Below are 21,876 nucleotides of genomic sequence, written 5' to 3'. Positions count from 1 at the left end.
ATGTGGAAGCTTTTCAGCTATTAAAACCTCCACTGCCCTGGAAGGACTTACCTTTAGAGACTAATCTAGGACTTGACACCGAATAAAAGCAAAAACAGTCACTTGTCAAATCTGTCCACCTAGGGAAGTCCACAGCTGCTTCACCTGGGGGCAAGACCCTCACAATGCCTCCCCCCAACTTCCACACCATTAAAACTCTCAGCTAACCAAGGTTTATGTACTTACCAGTCTCCCCACCCTAGTGCTATAAGTCACTCGGAGACATAAAAGGGCTATTTTTTACTAACTGCAGGAGCTGTGAGCTGCTCCTTTTTTTACTGGATTGACATAGTTTTTGCTAGGGTTCCTTAAAGAGGAAATCCATGTTAGCCACAAGAGCTCCATAGGTCACCACTAGTCAAGCAGTCAATGCAGAAACCTCTTCATCCATGTACCTTCAACACCCCAAGGTCTGACAGAAGGCAAGCCTTACAACGCAAGGCCCTAGAACTGCCCATGATTCTGACCTTTCAGGGCTGCTCCTCCATTAACCAGTGTACTTTACAGAGTTTAGAAACACAACAGCAACACCTGCTGGAAGTAAAAGGAACACTAGCACATGCATGCTGGAGGCCTGTTGGTAGGCACTGCTACAGTCATGGTGCTCTCCTTAGGACAAAACCAAGGGAGGGGGCTTCTGTTGCTGTTCTTCAAGCTAATCTATTCTGGTCCAGCCACATCATCAGACAGGTACACAATTTAGTGTTGCAGGATTTACAGTAACCGCTGCACAACTTCCTCACGTGTGTTTGTGAATGGAAACATTCTGGCCATCTCTAAAGCAATTTGTGATGTTTTGGTTGATCCTAACAGATGTATTAGCCTCCTGCCCACTCTTGGCTTTTGGTCTGAAAGACCAGCCAGCAAGACTACCTGTGCTCACTGAGTACAGACTGTCAACAATCCTTCAGCTCAGAGTGCCAGTTATTTTAGGTCACTCATTTTAAGCTAAGTGGAGGAAGTGAAGATAAAGGGCATCATGAGGCAAGCTGGGTGGCAACTCTGCCCACACTTGCATTTTGACAGATGGAGAGTCATGGGAGCACCTCCCCTGCTTAAGTTTGAAACTCTAGAAGAGGTACTTCTTAGGTGCAACGTGAACCTCTCCCCACCCTACTTAGAGAAGGGGTAGATAGCCTGTTGTCCTCCAGATGTTCCACAGCTGCAACACCCATCCTCCCTCATTATTGGCCATGCCTACCGAGGCTGATGGGAGTTCAACAAATTATGGAATTCCCTCCCCACAGAGATGAGCCTGGCACCTTCACTCTAGTCTCAGGGAATTATGAAGACACACCTGTTTTGATGCCAGAGATGTGTGTTTGGAATTAATGAATGTTAGAATGATGTTGGATAGAAATTAAGTGGTTTCCAGCTGTAATGCTTTAAGAATATGGAAAAAGGATTATAAATAGGTAAAAACATAATTAAAATGATGTTGGATTGGAAATAAGTGGTATTAGCAACAAAGTTAATAAGAATATGCAAAAATGAATTGATAATGGATGAAAATACTGAGTTATAAGATGTTAAAGTTATAGAGATAAGATAAATGAAAAAGGGTAAGGATTTGCTGATTTGATTATTTAAATGGGAATACAAGAAGGGGAGGTGTGAGGAAGTCAAAGAAACAAGCAAATGAATTTTAAGTTATGAAAAATGGAATTGTTTTTAATTTTTCTTATTTTTTCTGTGTGTTTATTCATATTTTTTCTGTTTTTTTTATTATGTGTTTTTGTATATCTGTTTCTGTAAAATCTTAATAAATATTTTTCCCAAAAAAAAAGAGATGTGTGTTTGGAGGACCCACCTATTATTGTGACTATAATTTGCATTACTTGCTTTAATACTGAATTGTCAATTGCTGTAACCCACCCTGGGACCTGGTGAAGCAAGGGGAATAAGTTTAGTAACAATATCTGTAAGGCTGAGGCTTCTGGAAAGCGCCCCCCCCCCCAGAGGACACTTAGCCCAGATTTCCCAGCCCCTTCCTTGGGCTGATGCCACCAGCAAGGAAAGGCAGCCAGCCTTGTCAAATCTCCCTATGCTCAGGCTTTCCGCTTTCGCCTTTCCAAGAGAAGCTTCAGATGCAGCCATTCCCTCGCCCACTTTACAGAAGTCATTAAAAGCACCAAGGCAGAATTTTGTTTTTCAAGGGGGCAAAACATGCTCCCGGTTCCCTTCATCAGCTGTGTGCACTGAACTGTGAATTTGCACACCACATGACCGGGAAACAGGAAGGGGATTCTACTGAGGTTCATGCCCAAGAAATCAGATCTGACAGTTCAGAACTTTGGCTATCATCCCTCCTTATCTCCTTGGCACACAAGCAGGAGACACACATTGACACTTGACAATGAAGGGGACAAGGCAGGCCAGGCACAATACCAGGGAATCAATTCACCTGCAAGGGAGCCTGTGATGCACAAAGGCCTCCCTCAGCATGCAGTAACCAAGAACAGCCTTACAAAGAAAATCAAATATTTAATAGCAGCTTCCAGAAGGGGAGGAGTCCACACGTATTTGGAGCATACATGAAAAAAGATATGAACAGCAAAGAAGAAAAACCACTGGCATCCGAGGGGGGCGGGGGGCATAAGGATCCCCAAACTGCTCTCCAACAGAGTTGTCTGCATGCACTCAGGATCAAGCCCCATAACTCAAGTTTGGTCTGGGGTTGATTTTAAAGTGCAAGCTTGATCGTGCATCATCTCGCTCACACAAAACAATGACATGGTTAGTTGTCCTGTGTCCCAGCATTTTAGATACCAACTTTTATTAAATAAAGTTACCCTATGTAAATCAACATTAAATTTTGTTTTTAATTAAAAAAAAAACAAACTCTTCCACCTCTCTTCACAGTGTCTCTCTCAGTGTGTTTCCCAATGTGACATCATTGCTGCAGGGGGAAAGATGCAGAGAAAGACAGTTATTCAAAAGTTCATATTCATTCAAAGGGTATTCAGATCTCTCTTATTGCAGCAATATCCCTCACCAGCAGGCTCTCTGCTAGTGTGTGCATGTGCATGAGACAAGAGATTTGTCCAAGGCACCCTGCTAGAACACAGCTGAACTGACACCTGAAATCCAATTTCCCAAGGCTCAACTTTCATAGCATTCCTTCTTTACAACTCACTCCTTAGAGAGACTCACCTTTAGGCACCAGGTGCAGACCTTTTAAGATCAACTAGTTTATAGGTTTTAACATTGGGACATTTATCTGCTCCACTTTGTCGTGATGCTGTATTGCAGCATATGTTGTTTGAATGTATATCAGTTGCTCTGTGAACCTGACAGCTAAGGAGTGGTGTAAGATGCTTACTAAATAATACACTAGATTATGCTGCAAGCGGCCATCTCTAAGTTTCCATGCAGTCCATGCATAAGGCTCTTTTAGCTGATTTCTTCTTGGCATCAGTTGCCCTCACTTCCATCAGCTGTGGGGAACCTCCAGCCCGTGGGCCTAGTTAGGCCCCCAGACACCCGTTTGGTCCATGAGGCCATTTTGACCAAGTCATGTCCATGTTTCCTACAGAGATAGGACTTCAGGGGAGGGGCAGGTAAAGATGTAGCACCAATCAGAAGAACTGGCAGCAGCTGCAAAGCTGCATGCAAAGAACTGTGCCCCCATGGCTTCGCAACTCAGGCGATCATCTGGTTGTTGGGGCTTTTTATGCACATTGACTTCACAAGGTTAGCTGAAAGTTGGCACTTTACAGGCTGTGCCTTTGCCCATGCTATTTGATTTCAAATTGTGTGGGCAAAAGTGGGTCATTTGATGAGTCAGCAGCCAACCTGTCAGACTTGGCTTGAGGAGGGTGGAAGATAAGGATGCATTCTTGCCCTCCAAATCCAGTGCTCCACTCCAGCCGTCTCTGCTCCCACAACTAGCTTAACAAGCGCTTTTTAGAATGCAAACTCCTGCTCCCCCCGATCCTCCAGCAGCTGCTCACCTTGGCCTTGTTCTGGACTGGGATATAAAGCTTGAACTCAGCAGGAAGCTCATCCTCAGAGTAGAGTCTGTCAGAGAAATAAATTCTGCGAATGCGACAGTTTGCGTGGATCTGAAAAGTCAAGCATGTCCAAGAAGGGTGTTTCAGCAGCAGACATTTCAAAGCAGCCTGACATCTACCAGCCCCCCCCCGCAAATGGATGCTATTCCATTTCGCTATAAACAGAATCAGCTAGGAAGTCATTCTGGTACAGTCTCAGATTTGGGTTTCATGACTGGTAAGAAATTTTATATATAAATACTAACATACATATATACAATGCATGTGTTTCAGAACAACCTCTAAAGAGAGATCAGGCCCAGGGATAAAAGAAAACAGTCAAATCTGCTGATTGACACTTGTGGGCCTAGAATTTCCAGTGTTAACTCTGAATGCTGATCTCCCCCATGTTAACTGAAGACCCCAGCAGTTGCCACCGCTAGCTATGGAGAGACTGAAGCACAATGGCTCTTACTTCACAAGGGCAACCATCCAAATCAGCAACTGAAATGCAAGTGTCACAGCTGTCAGAACGCACAGCTCCTTACCTGGACTCTCAGGGTTTCAATGTAGTTGGTACCATACGCTCGTCGAGTGAAGTCAGAGAGGTTGAATTGGATCTGGTTCCAGCCATCGTCCAGGCGCATAGGCATGGTGCAGATGAAAGGCTTGACACGGGTGGTGCTCTGGTAATTGCTGGCACGGAACCGTCGGCGCACATTTTTATCATCTAACACCTAACACATAAAGACAAGCCACTGTTGAAAAGAGGGGGGGGCTGCAGATGTCAAGCCTGCAGTCCCCTAACCTTACTGACAAGAATACTAGGCAGTCTGCCTTCAGCTCCCCTGGAGGGAGGGACCTGCAGAATAAGCAGTGTCAGGCTAGCCAAGGACCTGACTGAAGTGCTGGAGAGGAACTCTGCCAGTAAGGCTGAACCGAGGGTTGGAGTAACAGATGGATCTCAGAGACTGAGTAGCTCTAAGCAAGTCACCTTTTATACAATAGGAACAATCATCTCATGACTTTAGATGGGAAGACCAGTGACTTTGCCCACTAATGCTGTCATGTCCTGGACCTGCTGTGTTAGCTCCATGAACTAACCTGTACTTCAAAAGTGAAGTATTTCTTCAGGTTCTTGATTATCATCACCAGGAAGGGTAATTTGATCCCCAGCGTCTTCTTTGGGTCAGCAGGACATGTGATATATGTGGTACTGTGGGGGAGAAATACAGAATGAGCAAGACTGCACTACTTGCAGGAGAAGCAGGCCTTCTGAGAGCATCTCATCTCCCAGGGCTTCAAAATTCAGGTGCAGGATCCACATCAGAAGAACCCATTTGTTTGAAATAGTTCTACAAGAATTTCAGGATTCTGTAAAAGCTTATATACTAATATTTCTGCCTCCCTATGGAACAGGATTGGGGAAACTCAGCCCCAGGGACCAAATGTGGCCCTCCAACCTTCTCATCCAACCCTTGGGACTCTCTCCAGGCCACAAACCCTCACTGACCCTGCTCTGCACCCTCCTCAAGAGCCTTTGCCTGTTAGGAATGCATCCTATGCATTATATGATCTGCGACAATACCTCTTCCATGCCTCAATTGAAAATTGAGAAAAGCTTGTGTAGAAACTCTTAACTTTTGCATGGTTGGAAGGTATCCGGCTCTACTAAGAGTCAACTCTGTTGGTATGCCCAGGTTTACCTCTAGCATTCCCTGGAAGTTTACCCACCATGGAACACAGCTCTCAGGCTGAGAAAGGTTCTCCATCCCAGCAGCTGTAGGGAAAGATCCTGCCACATGGGAGACTAATCCTTTCTGGCCTGAGGGCCACATGCAGCCAGACCATTCAATAGATAAATTGCCACAATGGGCTCCTCCAATCCCAGACTCGTCATTACCAAGGATGGGAGCAATGAGCTGTTTCCACAGTTACTATACGCTGGCGTGGTTTTGATGGAGAAATCTCTGTGAGGAAACTGGAGATGGGAATCAATCCCACAATGCTTTTCAATGTCTAATTCTCAATGGGACATTAGGAAAGCATAGACAATGGTTCCTCTTTACCTGACATTGGTCCCTTCAATCTCCAACACCAATGACTGAATATCATTATCTGTAATTCTTTTGATGTGGCCATTCCGCACCTAGAAGGTGAGAATGAAATAGGACATCACTCAATTAAGCAGATTACTTTCTTGCTTCAAACAGCATCTGAAAGCCCTACCAGGAAGACATACTTCTGAATTAGGAGTGCAGGCTTCATCCTGTTCTCACAATGGCCAACCATATTCCCATGGAAAGCCCGCAAGCAGGACATAAAAACTACAGAACTCTGCTCACTTGCAGTTCCTAGCAACTGGTGTTATAGTGGAGGCAGTATACAACCACTGCAGCTAGTAGTCATTACTAGACTAATTCGCCATGAATTCAGCTTAATCCTTTTTTAAAGCTGCCCAAGTCAGGGACCATCACTACATTATGTAGTACAACTCCCACCCCCCATTACCACTGGCCACATTGCCTAGGCCTGACGGAAACTGCCATCCAAAACATATGATGGGCACCTAGTTGGGGAAGTTATGGCCTAGAGAGTAATCTGCTTAGCCACTGAGGGAAATAGGCTGCAAGCTATTTGGTCTAATCCAACAGGGCTCTTTTCAGCCGTAGTAGGAAGGGAAAATGAGGCTTTCTGCTTCCGGTCAATTGGAAATGAGACCACCAGGCATGAAGCGCTGCTAGATCACCCTAAGATGTCGGGGGCCCAAGGGACAGTGGAGGGGCTTCCAAAGAAATGGGGCAACAGACGAGGAGGGAACCCCTAAGAGGATCCCTCCCCAAACAGGTGCCCTCCAGATTGTTCTCCCATCAGCCCCAACAAAACACAGTAATACGACGCTGGGGCCGACGGGAGTTGTAGTCCAAAAGAGTCCGGAGGTTCCCCAGACCTGGCTCGGGCTTCCTTCGAGCATGCGAAGCCTGAGGGAGGAAGGGAGGCTGGCTGGCTCCGGGGTTCTCCCTGGCGGCGCCACAAGCCCTGAAGAGAGCTCTGGAAGGCCAACCCTTGAAGGCCAACCCCCTGGCAGCCATGAGGACTAGAAACCCTCTCGCAGAAACGCCCCCCAGGCCAGGTAGGCCAGGACCAGCTCCCTCCGCCACCTTCTTGTCCCAGATCTGCAGCGGTTTGCTCCCGATGCTGTAGAGCACGGATAGGAAGCCGCTCTGGAACGTGTTCTTGAACATCCCGCCGCCGCCTCCGCGTCGCGGGTAGGGAGGGCTCGTTCCGCCGGGCGGGTGAGAGGGCGTTGGGCTCCCGCCTCAGCCGCCGCCGCCGCCGCCGCGCGCGTCTCTCGCTCTTCTCAGTGATTCCTATGCGGAAGGACACAAGCTCCCTCTCACTGTGCACTTCGTCCCCGCGCGACAGGAAGAGCGCTCCGCCAGCCAGCTAAAGCGAGGCTCAAAGGGCCAACCGGACATCACGCCGAAGCCACGCCCCCCGTCGTTAAGGGACGGACTACTTTCCGGACGGGACTACTTTCCTCTTTCTCGCTCTCTAGGCGCCGTGTGTTGTCGCGCAGCTCGTGCGCGTTCCCTGGGCAACGGGGCGGGACGAGGGAAACTACCTCAGCGCGTCCGCTTACTCCGTAGATCGGAAAAGTGCAGAGAGGACCATTCAGTAGTTTCTAGTGTAGGTCTGAAACTCCCTTGTCTCTTTTGCTTGTTTGCCTTCCTCCAACTTCCAACTCACTTCCCTTGAGAGCTGACCTCCAAAACCACCTCAGAGAAATTCGTTGCATGGCGCAGCTTGTGCAGCAACCCCGCTACCTTCAATAATCCCCTCGTTGAACTCAGTGGGGCATACTTCTGTGTAGGCATACAGAGCTGCACTCTTCCTACAAAATATGATTTGCTTATTTTAAACTATTAAGCAGTTCAAAGCTGCCCTCCCTATTTGTTCCCATTCATGACCCTCAGCTGTTGATACCAGGATGCTACCACCTCTGTTACCTGGAGGTCATAGGAAGCCATCATGGGCCAGCAGCCTCCTCCATGAATTTGCCTTTAAATTGTGATCACTCACTTAGATAGCTTGAAAAGGAAATTAGAAAATGCATGCAGAAGGAGCAGACCATCAGTGACCACTAGTCACAATAGCCATTTATCACCTACAGGATCACAGCCTCTAGTACCAGTTTCTGGAGAACAACACTTGAAGAGAGCTTCTATTATTATGGTTATCACTAATTTGTTACCTGCCTTTCACCAACAGGTCCCAGGGCGGGGTAAAGCAATTTGAAATTCAGGATTTAAAACAGTTGAAACAGATTACAGTCACCAGAATAGGGTGGGTTCTGAAAATGCGCATCAACCTTGTGTCATAGGTAAAGGTAAAGGGACCCCTGACCATTAGGTCCAGTCGTGGCAGACTCTGGGGTTGTGGCGCTCATCTCACTTTATTGGCCGAGGGAACTGGCGTACAGCTTCCGGGTCATGTGGCCAGCATGACTAAGCCGCTTCTGGTGAACCAGAGCAGTACACGGAAATGCCGTTTACCTTCCCGCCAGAGCGGTACCTATTTATCTACTTGCACTCTGACGTGCTTTCGAACTGCTAGGTTGGCAGGAGCTGGGACCGAGCAACGGGAGCTCACCCCGTCGCAGGGATTCGAACCGCTGACCTTCTGATCAGCAAGTCCTAGGCTCTGTGGTTTAACCCACAGCGCCACCCGTGTCCCTCCACCTTGTGTCATAGGCCAGGTTAAAGATGTGTGTTTTCAGCATTCCCTAAAAGCTGTATAGTGAAGGTGTCAGATGCAGATCTGTGTGGAGGGAATTCTACAACTTAGGGGACACCACAGAGAATGTCTTCTATTGGGCTGCTGCCACCCCTGGACTTCCTCAGGAGTGGAACTATGAAAAGGGGCCCTTTTGCCCACCTTAGCACCCGAGATGGTCTCTAGAGAACAAGGTGGCCTTTTTGCTATTTGGGCCTGAGTCATTTAGGGCTTTAAATGCTAACATGAGAACCTTGAATTAAGACAGGAAACGAATTGGCAGCTAATGTAGCTGTTTTAGAATAGGGGTTGAGTTCTAAAAGCCACCCCAACCAATAATATGTTTGGACCAGTTGAAGTTTCTGAGTAGTCTTCAAGGGAGCCCCACACAGAGTGCATTACAATCATTTAGTATGGAATTTAGAACATGGAGTGTTTTTCATACATAAAAAAGAAAGCTGGGAGGGTGGAGACACCTCAAAACTGTCCAATGAGGATAGAATGAAAACAGTTATTGTAGAATGTGAGGGAGGAACATAAATTGGGGTGGGGAACGGTAGAATGGAATATTGGGAATCCCAAACAGTAATAGTTCATGCTGCCCCACTTTTTGTTGTACATCCACTTGTTTCCCGATTGCACAGAAAACAGCCATGACCCATGCAAAAGAGGGCAGCATCAGCAAGCAAGTGGAAAGGTTCTCAGATACATGTGCTTAAACCTTGATTAGGACTGCTACGCAAGGACTGAAACAGAGATATGTTTTTAGAAATGTTAGAACCCAGGGCGGCAATTGGATTTTGGCTGAGGGCACCTTATCAGCTGCCATGTTCTCACCTGCACCAGTCAAAAGAAGCTTGTAGGCTTACTCTGTCTTTAAGGAACTTCCCACACAAATCAGCATAAACTGCTGTCATCTTCAGATGAAGGGCAGTATAGAAATTTAATTTAAAAAATAAAATAACCATATGATGTTGTTTCTGTACTGACATTTCAAGCCATAAAGCTATTTTACTTACCGTCCACTGTTATGTGTAAACAAACATTTTAGTTCAGTGTATCTGAAGAAGTGTGCATGCACACGAAAGCTTATACCAAGAACAAACTTAGCTGGTCTCTAAGGTGCTACTGGACAATTTTTTATTTTTTAATGTATTTCGACTGTGTCAGACCAACATGGCTACCTACCTGATTTTAGTTATAGTGACATCTGTAGCTCTTGCCAAGCATTTTTAAATTTGTAGTGACATACAGCAAAAACCACAGGGTCACCACAATAAGGATCACAAAAGTTGTATCTCAGTGAACACAAGTACAGTGGTACCTTGGGTTACATACGCTTCAGGTTACATACACTTCAGGTTACAGACTCCGCTAACCCAGAAACAGTACCTTGGGTTAAGAACTTTGGTTCAGGATGAGAACAGAAATCGTGCTCCAGCGGCGTGGTGGCCCCATTAGCTAAAGTGGTGCTTCAGGTTAAGAACAGTTTCAGGTTAAGAACGGACCTCCAGAACGAATTAAGTTCTTAACCCGAGGTACCACTGTACAATATTTAATTTATTTGTGTGGATAGACACACAAGCAGATCCATTAACAGGAGTGTCTGGACAACAGAGAGGGTGAAATGCTATCTGTGTTAAAGGAGGCAGTAATGCACTCTTTACTGGGGGGAAACAGTATCCAGTTGGATCTCCCCCCACCCCCATTTAAATAATTGCCTTCAAGTTAAAAACAAGGCACTGCAGCATATGTTCCAGACCTCAGAAGCAACTTAGTATTCCAGTATCGGGTTGAGTTCTAGTACTGAGCAAGAAGAGCTCCTTCACAATAAGGCTATTCCAACCATTCACAACCAGGGGAAGCAGCCCTCCAAAACTGTTCTCTCTCCTATGGTCCAGGCACTGCTTTACCCTCTAGGCGCATGCTTGGCATTCTTTGTTGCTAGTTCCCGAATGCTCAGACATGAATTTGTGAGAGGCAAATTACATACTCCGGGAGACTGATCATGGCTGATCTTGTGTGTGTGTGTGTGCTTGTTGTGGGGAAACAGAGAAATGGGAATAGTGAAAGTGTCCAGCATGTGGCACTGGCAGAGGGAGCGTTCTGCTCTTCCCTTTTTGTGATCAAGGACTGCTTCCCTGCTTTCTAGGTGCCCTATATTCTTCCAACCAACCCACCCAGGGAAGGAAAGCAGCCTCTTGCACAGCAACAGCAGCAGCAGCACCACCACCGCTGCATGCAATGTACAGCTCTTTGGGGGTCCTCTCCACTTTAATCTGCACAAACTCCCCAAACAGGTCAGCCATGGATTGCCAGGCATCATGCATTGATCAGCCATAAGATGTCAAGGGAAGCAAAGGAAAGAGGCTACATTAAAAAAAAAAAAAGAGTGATTGATGCCAAGACACTCAGGAGCAAACTTGTGAAGCAGTTTCTGATTTTCAGGGACAGTGACTATGAGCAGGAGGACATCTCTCCCTCTTTCTTCTTTCACTTATTTTTTGACCACCTGCTTCGGAAATCAACCATGAGAGTATCTGAATCCCGTGAATCATTTTACATATTGATTGGTTTGTTGCAGGGGTCGGCAAACTTTTTCAGCAGGGGGCTGGTCCACTGTCCATCAGACTTGTGGGAGGCTGGACTATATTTTTTGTGTGGGGGGAATGAACAAATTCCTATGCCCCACAAATAACCCAGAGATGCATTTTAAATAAAAGCACACATTCTACTCATGTAAAAACACCAGGCAGGCCCCACAAATAACCCAGAGATGCATTTTTAAATATAAGGAAACATTCTACTCATGTAAAAACACACTGATTCCCGGACCATCCATGGGCTGGATTGAGAAGGCAATTGAGCCGGATCCGGCCCCTGGGCCTTAGTTTGCCTACCCATGCATTAGGGGTTGGGGAAGAGACCAGGGAGGAATTCTAGTGAGAGGGGGCCTTGACTCTAAATGATTATCGCATGGGAGGAATTCATAGGAAACTTCATTGCTCTTTCTCAAGTTTTACGTAATAAAAACTGTGTCTGTCTAGTGGCAGGTCCTGTGGACCTATACAAGGACACATTCCTCCAGCCACCACCCCATATGGTATATGTCCTCTTCCAAAGCAGAGGCCTCACTGCATGCCTTCTTCCATCTGTACGACTCTCCATACATTTACTTTTAAAACTTTTATTCAATAATATATAATTATCTTAATATAGAACTGTCCATCATGCCACAGGCCCACCCTCCTCCCCCAGCCCACAAAACAGGAGCCAGGTGGTCAGAACACCATACACTGGGCTGGGTTCAGGGAAGTCACCTGAGCCAACAGCGGTTTCGCATACCCTTCACATTTCCCATGCTTTCTTGGTCAGGAAGAGGTCAACAGGAAGTCAAAGACAGAAGTTAAGGTTTGTGTTTTTATATGCTGTTCGATCCCATCAGCTGCCGCCACTGCCGCAGTCCTTGCTCCCGTAACCTGCCACTTGGATGACGACATCTGGAAGCTGCGCACCACCATCTCTGTACACAAGCAGATTAAAACGTTTGATTTGGTTCTTGTTCTGCTTATGGAAAATTGGGAGAACAGCACCAGACAGACCTAGGGAAGAGACGGGAAGCAAGCATCAAACGCAAAGCTGGAGCTTGGAGGCACTGCGTAGCCAGAATGGTTAGCACAAGGAACAAGAGTCAGAGGCAACTGTTTACATTTATGGCCAAAGGTCTGTTGGGTCAAACACCGCTGCATTCCAACGGCAGGCTTCAACACTGTGGAGCCAACCCGCCTTGACAGGAGCTCCCAATCTGAGAAGCAACTATGCCTCTCCAAGAACTGTGCCAAGGCACTGACATGGTATAGTCATGAGCCTGAATATGAGATGACTTTTATTATTACTTATTAAATTTGTATACCACCCTTCATCTGTAGATCTCCGGGCAGTTCACAGCATAAAAATACAAGATAAACATACAAAACACGTAATAGAACAAGGACAAAATAAACCACTAACAACCCCACCCCACGCCCTTGAGGAACAGCAAGCAAAAGAAAGGAAAATGTCAGAGGAAAATAAATGTTCAGATTAGGATTCCACCACTGCATCCATGATAGAGCAGAAAGTACCTCCACCATCTTTGTTTCTGAAGATTAGTCCACCTATTCAAGATGGAAGGCTATGAAGCGATGAAGACTTCTCTTTCACATAAATCCCTTCCCCCAGCACAGAGCATGCCTCAATGCATCTCTCCTTCGGCTGGATTTTCCATTCCCACTTGTTACATCCTCCAGCCACAGGCTGAAGACAGGGCTTTATATGCTCAGATTCTGCCAAAGCCAAGCAGATACGAAAGACACAGCATTCAGTTGCTTGGAACTCTAACCTGGGAGAGCTCCTGCCCCACCTTATGACCCAACAAAACCAGAAATATGCAGAAGAGTAGCTATACAAATGCAGCTCATTTAGGGGAGGGGTGTAGCTTGCTGGTAGAGAATCTGCTTTGCAGGCCCAAGCCCCCATTTTCAATACCCAGGACCTACAGGTAGCTCTGGGGAAGACTTCATATGTGAAACCCTGGAGAGCCACTGTGGTGGCTGATGCTCATTGGGATGGATAGGGTGAAAGGCAGGGAGACCAGCAATAATAAGTGGAGCCAGAGCCAATGACCACGGCAGATTGAGGTTGCTGAAGCAGTGCCCATTCACCCTAATGCATCTGCCTCCACTTAGCATAGACAACACCAAGCAAGATGGACAGTTGTTCTGTATAAGGTAGTTTCCTACATTCCTATGTTATGCAACTGGTTGCAGAATGCCAGTTGCTAGAAACTGCAGGAGGGAAGAGTACTGTTGTACTCATTCCCTGCTCGCAGGCTTCCCACAGGCATCTGGTTGACCACTGTGAGAACAGGATGCTGGCCTAGATGGGCCACTGACCTTATCCAGCAGAGTTCTACTTATGCTTATTCTTGTTCCCTGGCTCAGCAGACTAAGGGAAGTACATACCATAAGAGCACTCAAGTGGCACGCTTGTCCAAAAATGGCTGGCTGCCACAGGAGGGGTAACAAGCACGCACACAAAACTCAATAATCGGAAGCGAAGGTCCTCGTGGCCACACCACTCCTGGGATATGCATGCCTGAACTCACAACATTAAGAAATGCCACAGACCTGGTTTGTAATGAGAAATGCTTGCCAAGCACATCACTCCCTAACATGCTCGTTCTGGGCCATCAGTTCCCAAGCCCATGCCAGTGTCCGGGAGGCCGCCAAGCAGCTAATAGATTCTGCTACAAAATCAGGCAACCCCAATTCAAATCTCACCTCCAACAGTGGCCTTAGGGAGGCCACTCTTCCTCAGCCTTAACCCTGCAATATGAGGATAATAATAATAATAACCTACCTTACAAAGTTGTTGTTTAGGGTTACAAGTTAATGTTTAAAAAGCTTCACGTACGTATGAAAGTGCTACATCATTATCATTATTGTTGTTGTTGTTGTTATTATTATTATTATTATTGCTGCTGCTGCTGCTGCTGCTGCTATAGTACCACCACATTGTGCAAAAAGACTCCATCACAGTCTCCAAGGGGCAGTGGGGTGGATCCTTACCCCCATTTGTCAAAGGCAGAGGACATTTTATATTCATGTTTGAAGCCTTTGGATCAAAGAACTGAGAAGACGCATCAGGTACTTCAATAAAAATGATTCTATCTTTCAGTAAGTTTTGATGGTACTTTGACAGAACTCAGCTAAACATAGCTACAAGGATTGGCAGTATGCCTCCCCACCCCCAAATTCTATATTCAATCTAACATTTAATTATACAAGAATATCTTACATCTTGTGTGCATTTTGAACAATGGCTTTTCTTAAAAGTAAAACAATAGTAAATTGGGGGCCATGAAAACCACGTAGACAAATTCAAATTAAGATAATAGAAGGCGGAGATGCTGACCTGCTTTCTTAAACATTTTGCATTGAAGAAAAGAGTGCTCTGTTCTGAATATATTTTTTTAAAAAAAATCCATGCACTTACTTCTTGATATTTAGCCCGAGCTCGCTATTCAATGTTCTAAAAAAGAACTAATTGCAACAAAACTATTTTTTCCTGAAAGGACAGCGAGGTGTGAAAAGATGTATGGGTGAAACAGAAGTGAGCAATGGTTAGGGGAAGAGTGATTAGAGGTCACAAGGAAGAGTCCATCATCTTAAGATTCTGCTCAGCATAAACATCCTCTGAAAGTGGTCAACAAAGTGATCAGAAATAAAAGGTCCAAGAGGGAAATTAAAACTGGGATGAAAAGCAGAGAGCAAACCCTGCACTCAAAGCCAGCCAGTGAGTTGGGACCTGAACACAGGTCTTTCACATCCAAGGCTCTACTCAAGCTACCGAGCTTTAAGGGTAGAGATTAACAAGAGGGCTTTCCTCCTATGCCCCCAAAATTGTACCTCAGCCCCCAAATCAGATCTTTCCTTCCAAGGAATTCCCAGAGACTAGACGGAGGACAACACAAGTTTGTACACAGAGAGATTTATTGGTTCCAGTGAATTGTACAAATGGATCTGACCTGATATCAATGCTAACATGTCGTTATGGGGATGTGGAATGTAAACAGATGCTTCAAATAGAAACAATCTAACCTTCTTACTTAAAATTAAATATTTGACAATGTAACAGAAAGAAAAAAAATCTGCATTTCGGCATGGCGACAATTTTTTTTTTTGTGGATTTAGGTATATGAAGTCACCAGAATCACACAATATAATCCCCCCAAAAGGTGGGGTAGAACTATGGGGCTCATGACGAGACCCAATGGAAAAACAAAAGGAGCATCTTACACACCATTCCCCCAAAGCAGAGGATTCTACCCCAACAATTCCAACACTGGGCTGGGCATGTAAAAATGCTTATAGGGATCTGAACCCTTGGCAGATTGTTGCACACCAATTCTGAACAGCCCCTCCATGTCTGGCTTCCAAAATTCCCCACTGGTCTCCTTGCCCAAACACTTCCTCTTTGCCTCTTTCACATAGTCCAAGCAGCTGTAATCAACACAATTCTGAATTTTGCACAGTGATGGGAATGACCAGGTTGGCTTTTCTAGCGATAATAACATGCTTCGCCAGAGGAAGTTCTCCTTCTGTCTCAAAGAATGACCTTTCCTCCAACTAAGGCAGGCACTTCCCCAGAGGGAACGGAAGGGGGAGGAAGTAGGATTCTCCCCAATGGCTACCTGCTTTGAATGTACTTTTGACCGACTCAAAACCATTTCCAAGACTTGCTGGTTTAAAAACAGGAAAATGAGGGCCAGGGTGAGACCTGGAGAGAGCAGAGGTGAAACCCACCACTTACAGGCTTTAATTTGCTTATGACTTAAGTAGAATCTGACCCCACAGGAGCTTGCCTCTATGGGGTGCATATGCTACATTCCAGTGTATGGGGGAGGGGAGAAATTGAAATGTTGCCCAACGGAAGAACAGAGAAAATGGTAGGCTGGGAAAGGTAGAGTACGAAACTGCAGAATCAACCCAGAGCCAGTCGTGCAGACCGTGGGGGTACAGCCGCTTATCCAAGTAAATCTCGCACAACTGTTTGGATCAGTAACACAGAGAGAAAGTTTGGGTAGCCATAAGTGCTGGAAAGAGAGGGAGGCTAAGCCCTAACCCCCTTCAAGACGAGGCTTGCTGCAGAGCATACAGGGGTTTGGTTCATCCCTTCCCTAGGTGACTGAAGGGTGTGTTTGTATTTGTAAACCTCTGGAATTACCCGTCGTTCCCCCAAACTTCATCGTGCTGCTGTGAGGCCACTGGAGAGCACAGGGCTGTCGGAGCTGGGCTGGGCCTGCTCCTTCACAACTGGATCTGTAGGAGAAAAGGGGGAGCAGTTACCAGGGCCCAGCATGACTTGAAATCCCAGAACTTTTTCATTTTGAGAGGTACAAACATTTCAGAATGCAGTTACACTGAGTCCTTTTAAAATATTTTCTGTTTTCCAAAACTGAGGTTACCTCCTTAAATTCCAAGAAAATTCTCCTACTTCTGCAGAATATTATATGCAAGGTTTTCTAGAATTATTCCCCCTTGCTCATGTAATCAAACATTTTTGCAATGGCGAACAGCTTTTATATAAAAAGTGCCTAACTGAACAGTTCTCCTGCTCCACCAAAATACTCACAGAAATAGGGGTGCTCCATAGCTTCTTTGGCTGTCAACCTCTGTTGATGGTCATATCGTAGGAGTTTGTCCAGAAGATCCAAGACTTCGGGACTGACCAGGTGTCTGTTTTCACTATGGATAAAGTTCTCCCAACGTTTCCGTGAATGCCTGTAAGCAAAGTAGAGAAGCCTGAAGATTTCCAAATGAAGAGATCCAATGGAGGAACTCAGAAAGAAGCTGCACTGCATTTCATATATTTGACATAGGGACATTTTGGCCCCTCAGTGGCTTTCACTTCCCATTATCAGCAACCTAATTAAGTATATGTACCTGCAGGGTGCATTTTAAATCTGTTTTGTGAGGGTTCCCCCCCCCTTTTCCTTTCTTTTTTTAAAAAACAAAACAAGTTACCAAAATACAATAAATCCCACGGGTTGAAAAATCCGTTTCCAGTAGGGAAGAAGAAAAGACTCCATACATCATGCTTAGTGTCTCCACCCTGGGCACCACCAGGAAACAAACACGCCACAGTAAACTTACTGTCCCAAGATATCATTGAAGTGGGGGTCCAGTTCTATGTGGTACTTCTTCAGATAACCATATAATTCATCTGTACCCAGAACCTTTGCAATGCGAACCAACTGAAATGAAAGAATAGATGTGTTGAACTGGAAAGAGGAGAGCAATCAAAACTACACCCGCTCTGCAGCTCCACCGGGACAAAGCTAGCTCAAGAGCTGCCAATGCAAGGGCGATGGGTAGGAGCCGGGCAGAGGCAAGGGGCACCTCGTGGCTGAATGAACCAGCTGTGCAAGCAGGCTTGAGACGGTACACGACTTTGGCATGCAGGAGGAGTGTCTCCATTTTGTATCTTCTCTCTCTGCCTCAGACATATCACCAAAGTCGTCTTGCTAGTTAAAATAAGCTATTTCCACCCAAAGGGGGAATGTGGACGGGCTGCAGCTCAGCACATGCTTGGAATGGACAAGGCCCCAGTTTCTGTCCCTGCCATGACCACTGAAAAGGATCTCAGGCAACAGGCCAGGCAAAGACTTAAGACTCATAGAATTGTCCTGGAAAGCTAATGCTAGTCAGAGCAGACAAGACTTCGGCTAGACAGACCAAGAAAAGGCAGCTTTCTATGTCCCATGTCAGCTGCCGTCCTTTCAATGATGTAAAAGCTGGAACTTTAAAAAAAACACCTTTCAGACAAGTTACTTGAGGGTACTGAAGATCACAGTAAGATGGTTGTCAAACAAGTTCCAGCTTATTTTGAGCAGTTACTGTGGTTTTGCATTTTACATGCAAAATCTGTGGAGTTTATTTCCATAAATTTTGCATGTTAAAAGGCCAAAGCACGATAACATATAGGCCCTATAAGATAATTAAGGCAAGAGTCAGATTCCCCAGGTTAAAATACACTGAGTGGGCCTTGAACACCTTTTTACTTGAATGATTTGAATAAAATTATATGAGTTTGTGCCATACATACGTGGCTGGATAGAGGTATTTTATTTTTGACAGCTCAAAGGGTAAATTTGAATTCTTATTTGCTGAATGCTGATCAATGTAGAGTAGTTCTGGTTAAGATGTTTCGTATTTCTAGTTATTGCACTCATGTATTTCCACATTGTATTTGCATTTTTCTCCTCTTGAACTGAGCCTCGTTGATGGGAACTATTTTTATATTTTAAAGTTTATTCTGACCTGGTTATTGGCATTCTCAAAATATTAGTGAATTTACAATTGGTAACACACACTAAAACACTAGAGAACAGGCCTTGGTGCAAACTCCAAACCTACAGCACAGGAAGCTAGCAGAGGCCCAATGTCAGCTCAAGGGAACCCCTTGCCCTCTGCTTCAGAATTGTGCATGTCCCTTGTACAGGGGCGGAAGAAAACTAGCACAGCTCTGGCTGTACTAATAAGAATCCTCCACATGGGCACAGGTTAGCTACAGAATCATATCCCAATGCCAATGACTTTCCTCCTAGTCTTATCAGACTTTAGTGCCAGCAAAAAAGGGACCACGGTGGAGTTTTACCAAATGAAGAAGAAACAAGCAAGAAAGGTCTTCTCTGACCCTTTCCTATTTGAATAATCCCAAGGGTAGTTTACAGCCATGAAGCTTGAAGATGCAACTCTTGGGATTCTATTAATTGCCCAAACAAGAGTGACCCTAAAGTAGGGCTTCTGCACACATTTTGTTGCATCCACTCTGGGACAGCTGCCAATAGTCAGGTCCTACATGACAGTGAAGACTAGCTGCAGGTGTCTCCCTGGCCACCTGTGCAGTGGGAAAAGGTAAGCACTGCAACCAGGCATCCACAAGTGAAGAAGCACCCCCCCAGCCACCCTAAAAACTTAGTGCTTTGGCCTCCCAATGGTGCAGCCAGCCTCAAGGTAGAAATGCAAGGTTTAGCATAAGCTTTCAAAATAAGCACTTCTAATCTGAGAAAGCTTAAGAACATCTTACAAACAGGGACATCCTTTTGCCACCAAAGACTAGATATCCTGATCCATGCCATGATAGCTGTGGAAAGAGAGAGGGGCATGTTCAACAACTAGCTTCCTTTTGCAAGTTGTTCTATGCCGTAATTTCTCACCTGGTCATAGTTGTCTTGACCATGGAAGAAAGGTTCTTTTCGGAAGATCATGCTGGCCAGCATACAGCCTAAGCTCCACATGTCTAAGCTATAGTCGTACATCTAGGGTGGGGGAGGGAGGAGAAAAGAGGAAAAGAGCAGAAAAAGAAATGAATTGGGGCAGGTTGAGTATTCAGGTTTCTGCAGGCACATCTACCTCTAGAAGTGCAACTGCAACCTAGATTTTGAAAACAGAGTTACTTAAAAGCTATATATTAGCCTTGAACATTATACAAGAGTATGGTTCCAATATTTGAAAGGGAACTGCTTTAAAATTAATATTTAGTGCAAGCCAAAATGCTGAGTACCCTTACTTTTATTTCCGGACTGCAGAGAACTGATCCTGTCTAAAGTAGTTAACACCATCTGTTCCCAAGAAATGTTCAGATTCAGTTGATCAAAGGTATATTGTCAGCACTCAAGAAAGGCCCAGTCTGGTCATTTCCTATTACTGGTTCTGTTCCAGTGCCACATACCTCCAACTAATTTTTTTACCTTGTGGTTTTCTCTTTCTTACTTCTATCCTGTAATCAAATCTGTCCTCCTGTTTTGAAGTTCAGGAAGGAAGCTCTATCTGCAGAGCAATCCTCCCTCCATGTGCATGGGCTGCCCATTAATGAGGCTGAAGAGACACAAAGCACTTCTTTTCTAAGTAAGAATCTGCTGAAACAAATCTCTCTGCCCTATAACATTTTCCCCCACTGACTATTAAGCCTGATTGCAAAGACTCTTTTTGCTTCCTCCCCACAGAGTCCTACAGCATCAGCCCTGAAGGCACCTTTGGCAGTCATTCATCCCCAATGCCTAGTTGTGAGAAAGGGAGAACATCTGCCATGATTCTGTCACCTCCTTTCAAGAACGCTGGCCTCCTGTGTCACTTAGCAATGAACTAGGTGAAAAGATAATACTGAGAACAAAAATCATAACAGGAAGTACATGGGTGAGGTCAAAAGCAGGAATTAGGCCTCCAAGCCTGTATCCCATGTTATTGTTTATGCTGAGGCATATTAATAAGAAAGAGGAAGGGACAATGGATCTTTTTCACATTCCCAGGCTCAAATTTGAAGAGCCCATTGAGTTCTAGCATGGATGCAGCCACTGAGAATTCATCTCCATGTTGCCCTTCATTTCTTACCAGAAGTCACCCTTAACTGGTTTGCTGGAAGATGCTGATCTTTGCTGACCCCTCCCTGGGGAGGTGAAGCGGTAGTAGTACTGGTAGTCACCAGCACTTCAGACTAGGGAACAAAATCTTACTTGGTAGTCCACGAGGAGCTCTGGCCCTTTGAAGTACCTCGAGGCCACACGGACGTTGTATTCCTGAGCTGGATGGTAGAATTCTGCCAAGCCCCAGTCTATGAGCCGCAACTATGAACATACAAGGCAGTCAGTCAGCCAAGGAGCCTGCTTAACACTTTGGTCAAATGGTGCTTGCACAGCTGCTAGCCACGATGGTGCTCAGCTCCTATCATCTGCTGGACTCTGTAAAATTAGCTCTGCTGTACTGGTCAGATTGTGTATTACTGGATGACTCACTTACTAATCATAAGTCACCAGACTCCTAAAAGGAAAGTGAACTGACTGCCAGAAAACAGGGACCAGCTGCATGCACCTGTGGGAGAGCACAGCTAAGCCGGAAGGAGGCCCCAGTCAACATTAATGCACAAGGACAGCTGCAAGGGCAAGAACCTCTTGCAGAGGATACAACTGGTGCTCCCAAGCACAAGCCGGGCTTCCTGCCTCATGCTCACGAACCCTGCAAAAGTGCAGGGGCATTGCTGTCTAGATTATCTGATGCACAGAAAGTGCCAAACAAAGGTGTTTTCTACATCCATTCTCCACTCTCAGAGAGCAAAGTAAGGAGTGCAAAAGTTGACTGTGTTAGATATTTGTGCAGCAGGCGGGCTGGAGGAATCCAACGCTGCCTGCTTTTCATGCAGCATCAGAGGAGACCAAGAGAGTGAAGGAGGAAATAGTCAGGAAGGCCTGGAGAGGAAATGCAGGGGCCCAAAGAAAGCCTGGCTGTTCACTGAGTGTATGTGAAAATCAGAGATTGGTTATGGAGGCTGAAGAGAAAAAGGGGCTGCTTTGCTCTCTTGGACCCATCATTTTTATAGCCTTCTGATGGGGTGCATTACTAACAGCACTCTAGCTGTAGCTGCCATCTTACATAGAGAAGGGCTTCTCCCTATTCCCCTTCAGCCACGTAGTCAAACTGAGCTCCCAAAAGGATTAGGAGATTATCTCAGAAACCACCTACTTTCATAT

General features: G+C 45.6%; 2 protein-coding genes across 4 annotated transcripts in view; both read right to left on the bottom strand.

The window, feature by feature from the left end:
- Window positions 1-2,503: 2,503 nt before the first annotated feature.
- On the bottom strand, window positions 2,504-7,531 carry CFAP20 (cilia and flagella associated protein 20). The gene is made up of 6 exons (XM_083626622.1): window positions 7,193-7,531; window positions 6,101-6,180; window positions 5,136-5,247; window positions 4,580-4,768; window positions 3,993-4,103; window positions 2,504-2,938 (listed from the first exon to the last, which is right to left on the bottom strand). The coding sequence occupies exons 1-6, from the start codon at window positions 7,274-7,276 to the stop codon at window positions 2,933-2,935; spliced, it is 582 nt and encodes a 193-aa protein (XP_083482748.1). The 5' UTR covers window positions 7,277-7,531; the 3' UTR covers window positions 2,504-2,932.
- A 4,447-nt stretch (window positions 7,532-11,978) lies between these two features.
- Window positions 11,979-21,876, bottom strand: part of CSNK2A2 (casein kinase 2 alpha 2) — a 28,081-nt gene continuing 18,183 nt past the window's right edge. For 2 of the 3 annotated variants that reach the window (XM_083626620.1, XM_083626619.1), the window contains 5 exons: window positions 20,866-20,976; window positions 19,570-19,671; window positions 17,504-17,604; window positions 16,983-17,131; window positions 15,323-16,669 (listed from right to left, as the gene is read on the bottom strand). In XM_083626620.1, the coding sequence (XP_083482746.1) occupies window positions 16,593-16,669; window positions 16,983-17,131; window positions 17,504-17,604; window positions 19,570-19,671; window positions 20,866-20,976 (540 nt within the window). In that variant the 3' untranslated portion in view covers window positions 15,323-16,592. Of the gene's footprint in view, window positions 12,410-15,322; window positions 16,670-16,982; window positions 17,132-17,503; window positions 17,605-19,569; window positions 19,672-20,865; window positions 20,977-21,876 lie in introns of those variants that run through there. The other variant, XM_083626618.1, reaches the window with a different exon arrangement.

This window comes from Podarcis filfolensis (genome assembly GCF_964270895.1).
Source record: "Podarcis filfolensis genome assembly, chromosome: 8".
Classification (NCBI taxonomy): domain Eukaryota; kingdom Metazoa; phylum Chordata; class Lepidosauria; order Squamata; family Lacertidae; genus Podarcis; species Podarcis filfolensis.
Note: the sequence above shows the minus strand (reverse complement) of the source record. Positions and strands in the feature narration are given on the sequence as shown.

Bases quoted from the DNA above. Each gene is read 5' to 3' on its own strand.
- CFAP20 (XM_083626622.1), bottom strand. From the start codon at position 7,276: ATGTTCAAGAACACGTTCCAGAGCGGCTTCCTATCCGTGCTCTACAGC. The intron at 6,181-7,192 runs GTGGCGGAGGGA...CTCACCTTCTAG, and splicing joins TGCAGATCTGGGACAAGAAG to GTGCGGAATGGCCACATCAA. The intron at 5,248-6,100 runs GTAAAGAGGAAC...TCTCCCCCACAG, and splicing joins ATTGAAGGGACCAATGTCAG to TACCACATATATCACATGTC.